This window comes from Erpetoichthys calabaricus, chromosome 8 (assembly GCF_900747795.2).
Source record: "Erpetoichthys calabaricus chromosome 8, fErpCal1.3, whole genome shotgun sequence".
NCBI lineage: Eukaryota > Metazoa > Chordata > Cladistia > Polypteriformes > Polypteridae > Erpetoichthys > Erpetoichthys calabaricus.
This window is the reverse complement of record NC_041401.2, coordinates 183512817-183523381: the sequence shown is the minus strand read 5'-3', so window position 1 is coordinate 183523381 and position 10565 is coordinate 183512817. Positions and strand designations below refer to the sequence as shown.

General features: G+C 38.1%; 1 protein-coding gene across 2 annotated transcripts; it reads right to left on the bottom strand.

Moving 5' to 3' along the window:
* Positions 1–3871: 3871 nt before the first annotated feature.
* c1ql2 (complement component 1, q subcomponent-like 2) lies at positions 3872–10247 on the bottom strand. Of its 2 annotated transcripts, XM_028807969.2 has the most exons (3): positions 9354–10247; positions 4289–4509; positions 3872–4182 (listed from the first exon to the last, which is right to left on the bottom strand). In XM_028807969.2, exons 1-2 carry the CDS (start codon positions 9930–9932, stop codon positions 4330–4332), a joined length of 759 nt encoding a protein of 252 aa, XP_028663802.1. In that variant the 5' UTR covers positions 9933–10247; the 3' UTR covers positions 3872–4182; positions 4289–4329. The 2 variants fall into 2 exon arrangements, with proteins under 2 accessions (XP_028663802.1, XP_028663801.1); XM_028807968.2 differs by having other exon boundaries at positions 3872–4509.
* Between the last annotated feature and the right edge of the window lie 318 nt (positions 10248–10565).

Below are 10565 nucleotides of genomic sequence, written 5' to 3'. Positions count from 1 at the left end.
ATCAGCACAATGACAAGGGGACCCACATTTGTGCACAGACAGTTTTTCACATTTGATTTAATTTCATACAACTAAATACTGCTTCACTAAAAATCTTTGTTTGGAAAACACCGCAGTGCTCAGATGTTCCTAGGAAATGAAAGACAGACCACTGTTATCTTATCTGTTGAAAGGACAGTCAATTATTATGCAGGCTGAGAGGGGTCCCCAAACTTTTTCATATGACAGCATATATATATATATATATATATATATATATATATATATATATATATATATATATATATAATAGAAATAATTAATAAAGGTGTTTTGTGAATGAAACAGAAACCTACTTATTTTATTTGATTTATTATTATTATTATTATTATTATTATTATTATTATTATTATTATTATTATTATTATAGTAGTAGTAGTATTTTACACTTGTTACATAAGGTCACTTTTAATTCATAATATAATATGTAAAGTTCAATGTGTGTGTGTGTTTGTTCTTAATTCAATTTCACACCCTTGGTCCAATCTCAACAAAATTTTGCAGATATATCCCACTTTGTCAGGAAGAGATAGCAGTGTACATTAGAACTCATGATTTTGACCCAGGGGTACCTTTGGAGTTTTTTACATTTTGTTCTTTTTACTACCGTGAGATATGAAGACAGTGCCACCTGGTGGCTCAGGGCAAGTGAAACACCAAAATAGACTGAAGTCAATCTAGAAGACAGAAGGACCAGAGCTTTAAATTACTTACCGGGGCAAAGTCAGGTTCTGATGCAAGTAACAAATAAATTTTCGTCTGCTGGATTGCCTGTATATATTTTGATTCTTAAATGTATTAATCCATTGTGAGCTTCAAGGGTGTCATAGTAGGAAGTCCCAATGTTGTGAAGGATCACAGGAAGAAAGCCTCAGACTGAGTCTGACATATTATTATTATTATTATTATTATTATTATTATTATTATTATTATTATTATTATTATTATTACTGGCATGTTTGATGTTGTTGAAGGTGAATTTTCAACATCATTTTTCTTCTATAAAAATTTTAATATATTATCAAGGGACTCTCATTCACAGTCTTGTGGTCAGACATATAAAGCTTGCACATGTGATAGATAGATAGATAGATAGATAGATAGATAGATAGATAGATAGATAGATAGATAGATAGATAGATAGATAGATAGATAGATAGATAGATAGATACTTTATTAATCCATCCATCCATCCATTTTCCAACCCGCTGAATCCGAACAGGGTCACGGGGGTCTGCTGGAGCCAATCCCAGCCAACACAGGGCACAAGGCAGGAAACAATCCTGGGCAGGGTGCCAACCCACCACAGGACACACACAAACACACCAAGCACACACTAGGGCCAATTTAGAATCGCCAATCCACCTAACCAGCATGTCTTTGGACTGTGGGGGGAAACCGGAGCCCCCGGAGGAAACCCACGCAGACACAGGGAGAACATGCAAACTCCACACAGGGAGGACCCGGGAAGCGAACCCTGGTCCCCAGGTCTCCCAAATGTGAGGCAGCAGCGCTACCCACTGCGCTGCCCTACTTTATTAATCCCCAAAGGGAAATTCACATACTCTAGCAGTGGCATACTGATTAAAAACAATATTAAATTAAAGAGTGATAACAATGCAGGTATACAGACAATAACTTTATATAATGTTAACGTTTACCCCCCCAGGTGGAATTGAAGAGTCGCATAGTGTGGTGGAGGAACGATCTCCTCAGTCTGTCAGTGGAGCAAGACAGTGACAGCAGTCTGTCGCTGAAGCTGCTCCTCTGTCTGGAGATGATCCTGTTCAGTGGATGCAGTGGATTCTCCATGATTGACAGGAGTCTGCTCAGCGCCCGTCGCTCTGCCACGGATGTCAAACTGTCCAGCTCCATGCCTACAATAGAGCCTGCATATGCAATTTTCCACAAAAAAGACTGATAGAATTTATAAAAGAAAATTTAACGGAAGGCAACATACTTATATTTAAAGCAGCTCTCACCCATCTGTAGGTAGCATTTCAGAGAAACTAGAAAATAATGACACCCTTGATCAAATAAAGAAATGCGGCCTCCCTGAGTCAGAAAATACCATTTTTGGAATTATGTCTGTGTGTCTGTGTGTGAGGGTGGCGCAGTGGGTAGCGCTGCTGCCTCACAGTGAGGAGACCCAGGTTCGCTTCCCAGGTCCTCCCTGAATGGAGTTTGCATGTTCTCCCTGTGCTTGCGTGGGTTTCCTCCTACAGTCCAAAGACATGCAGGTTAGGTGCATTGGCAATTCTAAATTGTCCCGTGTGTGCGCCCTGCGGTGGGCTGGCGCCCTGCCTGGGGTTTGTTCCCTGTCTTGCACCCTGGGGATTGGCTCCAGAAGACCCCTGTGACCCTGTAGTTAGGATATAGCGGGTTGGATAATGGATGGATGGATGTCTGTGTGTGTACACACAATAACTTGAGTACACTTTCACTAAGGTCAAACAAATTTTGCATACAAGTAATTAGGAACAAAACGTAGGTTTCTATCGACTTTTGGGCTAACCAGAAGTGGTACTTTACCTTTTTATTCATGCAACTGTAGAGTCTGATTTATTCAACTTTACTTTAATCATAATTGTTCAATATGTTATTAATTTGATTTGATTTGTTGTCAATGGTTCTTTAAAGTACATAATATAAAAATATGATCATTGTCTTGCGGTTTACTCCTCAAATATCCATCCCCATATCTGAGTATACCTGAAAGTCGAGGGGAGCCCACTCCCAATTAGTTTATTTGGTGCACACATTTTCTTATTTTTTCTGCCATACTCATATTTTTCACCTTCAAATCCATGCACAGTTTTATAAATGAGACCACAGAGGCCCACAGTGAATACAAGTTTTCACTTTAACCAGTTTCTGAATTACAATCCATTTGTTTGCTGCTGAATTTTAGCTGCTATAATTCAGAGCCCTATAATTATGTATTTAGTTTCAGTCACTGCGTTTAGGTTTTAATTGTTTCCTGATTTCTTGACTTGCCACCAGTTAATAAAAAAATTCAAATAACATACTTGCTCCCATTTAAAATGGTGAGTGCACATCGTGATGTACCAGTGAAAGTGAGATGTTTAAAAATGAATGAGAGATGAAAAGGGAGGACCTTGAAAGGGCAAATCTGTTCTGGTCCACAAAACGTATGGATGATGTTCTCAGATTATGAAAATCTACAATGTCATTCAAACTGGTCTTGGATGATTGAAAGCACTAGTAAACAATGTTATTAAACAGAAAGTTTCATTATCAACAAGGACCGTGTTTTAATTATAAATCTGGTGGGAACAAAAAACTGCATCCACCAGCAGGACCGCCAGTGAAGATCCCTGCATTAAGGCAACATGGTGGAGCACCGGGATAAACTGCTGCCATAAGGATCCACCCGACTGGGACTGAGTGTCGTGCTCTGTTATCATCTAAGTGGAGTTCTGCTTCTGATGCTTTATTATTTTTAGGTTAGACTAACTGGTGATTCCAAACTGCCCCCTTGTGTGAGTGGGCCCTGTGGTGGACTGGCTCCTGCCTTATACTCAGTGCTGTCACGAAAGGCTGCTACCACCACCTCCCTGAATCTGACTGAACTCGGTTCAAGAATTGTATTTTAGGATTATATCATAGAAGTTAATATTGCCTATTTGTTTCCATGATGACTTTCTTGCCCAGTGTGTGCCTTACAGACATTTATATTTATGTCAGGTCTCTAAAACTTCATTTTTCATAGCTGCTCCCTAAAGAATTGGATCTTTTTTTTTTATATAAGAGAATGAGGTTCAAGTGCGATATTGGTGTAAACTTAGAAAAAAAAAATCCAACAGGACACTTCTTAGAAAACATAATGTTTATTTAAAGTTGAATTATTTAAAGATGTACACGTCTGAATGGAATTCAATAACAGTTGTCTAATTGATCGCCGTTAAATGACATGTAGACTCTCCAAAAGTAGAAACACCAGGATTTCAGATGTCTTTTCTTCCTAATCGTTACTTTCTTACTTTTATTATTTTATTAAAAACTTTTTGAGTTTCTCATTTAGCTTTTCAAATAGATAACACCATAAACTTGCCAAGCAAAATATGGTCACATTCAAAGAATCTCAGAGGCTGTGCGTCTTTACTGCTTATATCCGCAAACCTACGAAGAAAGTGACATCTTTTTCACTTTTTCCACAATAAAGTACAAAATTAATCCAAAAAAGAAAAAAAGAAGCATATATAGGACCCGTCGGAGATACACTTACTAAAGTGAACGTGTGACACGAGAACGTCTTCTTTCAGATGTTTAATCGGGATACAAAATGAAACCAGAGAAAGTGCTGTACTTGTTATTATTGCCTCCGTGGGCTTTCCCACCGTCCAGTTTGACGTACACCTCGTCCCCCGAGTCCAGGTGCAGCACCGCGCTGTTGCTGGCGTAGTCGTAGTTCTGGTCCGCGTCCTGGGCGATGGCGCTGGCTCGGACCTGCAGGCAGACACACACACACACACACCATCAAGTGAGAACACCGTTAGGCACTGAGGCAAAACCTGACAACTTTAACGAAAAGCCGCTGAACTCTACTCCGAGGAGACAACATTTGGGATGATTTGGAAGGAGCTTGGCGGCTTAATTATGAAGGCAAAGAAATAAAGACGTGAACATCGGACACTCGAGGGTACAAATTCAAATATCGCAGGATCGTGTCATTTAGAGCTAATCCTTTTATTTAATTCACTTTTTTAGCTTTAGTAGTTCAAATCAAAACTCACTGACATTCATCAATTACGCTCAAACACTGAGCATTGTGGGTTTCGTCTAAGATTATTTACAATACAATTAACTTCATAGAAACTCTGCAAACGTGTAACCATTGTAATCGTTATATCTTGGATTTTTCTATATTTTATTTAAATATTTTCCTTATTAAACAACTTTTAAGAAAGTAAGTGACCTTTACACATTATTATAGGTCAGTCTTTATGTCTTATCTAAAAACTCATTTTCATGAGGAACTGTAAACTTTATATTGTAACACCAGATAGATAGATAGATAGATAGATAGATAGATAGATAGATAGATAGATAGATAGATAGATAGATAGATAGATAGATAGAAAGATAGATATGAAAGGCACTATATAATGTAAGCATATGTAAGGCACTGTATAATGGATACGTAAGGCTTTAGTTTACAGACAGAGAGACAGACAGACAGACAGACAGATAGATAGATAGATAGATAGATAGATAGATAGATAGATAGATAGATAGATAGATAGATAGAAAGATAGATATGAAAGGCACTATATAATGTAAGCATATGTAAGGCACTGTATAATGGATACGTAAGGCTTTAGTTTACAGACAGAGAGACAGACAGACAGATAGATAGATAGATAGATAGATAGATAGATAGATAGATAGATAGATAGATAGATAGATAGATAGATAGATATAAAAGGCACTATATAATGTAAGCATATGTAATGCACTGTATAATGGATACGTAAGGCTTTAGTTTACAGAGAGATAGATAGATAGATAGATAGATAGATAGATAGATAGATAGATAGATAGATAGATAGATAGATAGATATGAAAGGCACTATATAATGTAAGCATATGTAAGGCACTGTATAATGGATACGTAAGGCTTTAGTTTACAGACAGAGAGACAGACAGACAGACAGACAGATAGATAGATAGATAGATAGATAGATAGATAGATAGATAGATAGATAGATAGATAGATAGATAGATATGAAAGGCACTATATAATGTAAGCATATGTAAGGCACTGTATAATGGATACGTAAGGCTTTAGTTTACAGACAGAGAGACAGACAGACAGATAGATAGATAGATAGATAGATAGATAGATAGATAGATAGATAGATAGATAGATAGATAGATATGAAAGGCACTATATAATGTAAGCATATGTAAGGCACTGTATAATGGATACGTAAGGCTTTAGTTTACAGACAGAGAGACAGACAGACAGACAGACAGATAGATAGATAGATAGATAGATAGATAGATAGATAGATAGATAGATAGATAGATAGATAGATAGATATGAAAGGCACTATATAATGTAAGCATATGTAAGGCACTGTATAATGGATACGTAAGGCTTTAGTTTACAGACAGAGAGACAGACAGACAGATAGATAGATAGATAGATAGATAGATAGATAGATAGATAGATAGATAGATAGATAGATAGATAGATAGATAGATAGATAGATAGATAGATAGATAGATAGATAGATAGATAGTAATTCTTTGCATTTATAGAGCGCTTTTCTCACTACTCAAAGCGCTCAGCAATTGCAGGTTAAGCGCCTTGCTCAAGGGCCCAACAGAGCAGAGTCCCTATTGGCATTTACGGAATTCGAACTGGCAACCTTCCAATTGCCAGTGCAGATCCCTGGCCTCAGAGATAGATAGATAGATAGATAGATAGATAGATAGATAGATAGATAGATAGATAGATAGATAGATAGATAGATAGATAGATAGATAGATAGATAGATAGATAGATATGAAAGGCACTATATAATGTAAGCATATGTAAGGCACTGTATAATGGATACGTAAGGCTTTAGTTTACAGATAGATAGATAGATAGATAGATAGATAGATAGATAGATAGATAGATAGATAGATAGATAGATAGATAGATAGATATGAAAGGCACTATATAATGTAAGCATATGTAAGGCACTGTATAATGGATACGTAAGGCTTTAGTTTACAGACAGACAGACAGACAGACAGACAGACAGATAGACAGACAGATAGATAGATAGATAGATAGATAGATAGATAGATAGATAGATAGATAGATAGATAGATAGATAGATAGATAGATAGATAGATAGATATTTTTAAATTATGTAACAGTTAAAAGTCATATTAACAGACATCAGTCTATAGCACATTTAAAACATTCACAAGCAGGCTTTCTACTCTAATCTGCTCTTTCTACTTCTACATTTTCCTACCAGACATCAATATCTTATAAAACATAGAACATCACTTATACACCAATTTCTTTAAATAAGTCTGTTTGATTAGTGAATTTATAATAAACAAATTAAACTTTCAATCTGCTATGAATGAGCACCTTGACCATTAGCTGTGTTTACTCCATTTTCATGTACGTTTCTTCTTTCTTTAGAATGGCCATCTTATCTTTGACATAACAAAACGTACCCACGTAATGTTCTTGCGCTGTACATTTACTTAAAGGCAATGTAGAAATGCACAGGCCAAGAGTTCGATTGTAGTGTTTATGAATTTTATTTTCGTATGTCTTTGTTTTTTTGTTAGCAAGATGTTGAGATATCTGTAACGTTCATGAATATGTTTTCATTCGGGATTTACATCAATCAGACCACACCTGAGGTGCGTTCTTATATCCATTCCAGTCACTAACAAATAATAAAACACCCTTTACAGGGTGCGAAGAGTCCGAGTCAATGAGTGTCGCCATCTCCCACCGCCTTGCGTAGGTTGCTCTGTAGAACTCGAGATGATGAGGCTAAGCGAGTAAATCTGAGAAACTAAATTAATGTCCAGAAGTCTATCAGCTCACTAACTACTCACTTAGGTATATGTCGTATATTCCACAAAGGCATTCGTGTGATCGAAACAGAAACCCGATGTGAATTGTTATTAAATATTATTATTATTAGTAGTATATTAGTAGTATTTTTAAACGTACTAAAGAAGTGTAATATAAGGTTTTACATAGTAATACATTTAAATGTATTATAAGGTTACTTTTCGGAACAATAAACTTTCGTCTTCTGGATTTCCTGCTTTTATTCTATGGAGTCCTAAACGAATTACTCGAAAGACACTTGTCTGCTTGAAGAGAGACGCAGCAGGAAACCGCGGAGTCTGCAGCTGCTCAAGGCTGGAATCAGCATCTGGACGAATACGCGGCATCAGTCGCAGGTCACACTAGAGAACGGATCGAGCAACCAGAAGCTCGGTGGTGGCACCTACCCCTACCCGCGGCGCTGCCGTGCCTTTAATGTGTTTTCACTACGCAAAAAAAATCTAGAATTAACATGTTGTCAGTTCGAAAGTGCTGATAGTATATTTTACGTTAAAATATATGTAAACAATATATCAGCTGTTGAAAATTTAATTTGATTCAATACGTAGAAGAAGAATGTAGAAAGCGTACACATAGTTATTAATATCATTTTATAGCATTATATTTACTAGTTGATGACGCTATGTGTGTGTATGTAGGTGTGGGTGTACACACACAAGCATATATGTATGTATTTATATATATATATATATATATATATATATATATATATATATATATATATATATATATATATATATATATATATATTTACACCACTTATACATAAAAATATAAACCTATTTTCATATTTATGTGTACATACCCACACATAGAGTATATATTGTTATATTGTCAAGGTATCGACTATTATTGACATGCGAGTGAACCAATAAATGTTCACCTTATAGTAAGCCGGCCAAGAGCAGAGTGCCCGACACACAAGGTACTCATATATTTATATAATACACACATTATAAAGCATTAATATCATCTTGGTATAGTAGTAAGCTCAAATCGGAAATGATCGTATTTACTCACGGATGGTGACTAATTTAATTATCTTTTTATCCTAAATATAAACAAATTAATATTTAAAAAATATGTATTATTTATTCATCGTTTCTAGCGCAAATAAATTCTCATTCAAATGAATTGCTCCACGCGACCCTGCTCAGAATTAAGCATGCTTAGAAAATGGCATGTTATGGAGTCAACCTAACTTTAACTCGGTATAATTTCTTAAAGTTTATTATCCGTTCATTCAAAACTTCTACCAAAGTATTATACTTTGAAGCGTTCACAAACCAGATCATTATTTTTCTGTGCATTTCTTTCAGTCGAGATGTGCGTCCATCTATTTTATGGTGCCACGGGTCGGGTACGCCGTCAGCACTGGTGGCTGCCGAGCGACATCCCCGGGATGGACACACTCGCGCACATCCTGGTCGATTTAGTGTCGCCCGGTAACTTTTCTTAAGCGAGGGGAAACTGAAATCCCCAGAGAAAAGTTCAGTTCGCATTTTCTAACCATTTATGAAGTGATTCCTAAAAGAAAAACTCAAATGAGACGTGACAGCTTTTGAAGCAAAATCACATCATCAGGTAACAGGTGCTGGAGTCGCCTATGTGTTTCTAGCGACATGATGAGCTTGCCGCTGTCGTGACAGACAAGGACACGCACGTGTGCCGCTCCCACGCCATTTCTACTAACCTGTCCGTTTTTGCACAGGTCTGCCCACATGCTGGTTCCGTCGCCTCCTCTCATCAGCACATGGTAAGTAAAGAAGTAGATTCCAGAGACCTGACAGGTAAACTTGCCCGTAGATGGATCGTAATGATTTCCCAAGTTAGTTACAACGTCGTCGAATTTCAGAACTTCGTACCCTTCGTGAGGGCTTTTCAGACCCACGTAAAATGCTATCTTGGTGCCACTCACCGCTGTGTTTACCACTCCTGTTTCAGTGCCACCTATACTTGGAAGTCCTGGATATCCCGGTTTTCCGGAATCCCCCTTTTCACCCGGTGGTCCCTTTGGACCAGGCGGACCAGGTTCTCCGGGAGGACCTCTTGGCCCGGGTTTTCCAGGTCGTCCCGGTTCCCCTTTAATCCCTTGAAGAAAAGGCGGAGGTGGGATGGCACTAAGATCTTGCATTACTTCTACTGCTGTGCTACTGGCTTTGGGGTTATAAGGGTCGCAAATCATCCTGCAAGTTCCCATCATCTCGTAGTGCGCTGTAGTCTTGGAGCTCTGAACTAGCAGTGGAATCGCTATAATAAGAATCAAAACCATGACGATGCCAACTACCGCAGCGACGAGCCGCTTCCTCTGGAAGATCCGAGAAGCAAGCGCTAAAAAGTCCGTTTTGCTTTGGGAAGTAATGGTGAAAGGTTGTGAACGGCTAAAATGTCCAGTAGAAAGAAAGTCCACCAAACAAGGTTGCTGTTTCAATTAAGAAGACACACGCGAACGCGCGCGCGCGCACCCACGCCTACACAGTGCATTCACCGAGCGCCTGGTGCTATAAGGCAGTTCCAGCTTTGTCGGCGTCACACTGCTTTACAGATAAGAAAGATGGAAAATATTTGTCTTGGCATAGCTGGGCACAGACTGGCTCATGTGGTCGAGCACGGAGACCTCCAAGCCGTCTACATGCAGGGTGGGGGTAGTAATGACGTGGCAAGCTGAGACACAGCTCGGTGCTCTTTGGATTACTAACGGGACAACAATCAGGCTGTCTGAATGGGCACGAGTTTCAAAACCGCGAGTATCAAATCTCACAAAGTCTGAGCTTGTAAATGGTTGTGAAGCTAACAGGTTACCAGTCCAAGGCAAGGCGATGATTTGGTTTTTATATTTCCATCAATCTTGGTATTTTACCTGCGAACTTGTCACAGCGCTCTGCGCCCGCACTCAGGGTAGCGC

Bases quoted from the DNA above. Each gene is read 5' to 3' on its own strand.
- c1ql2 (XM_028807968.2), bottom strand. From the start codon at position 9,932: ATGGTTTTGATTCTTATTATAGCGATTCCACTGCTAGTTCAGAGCTCC. The intron at 4,510-9,353 runs GTTAGTAGAAAT...GTCTGCCTGCAG, and splicing joins ACCTGTGCAAAAACGGACAG to GTCCGAGCCAGCGCCATCGC.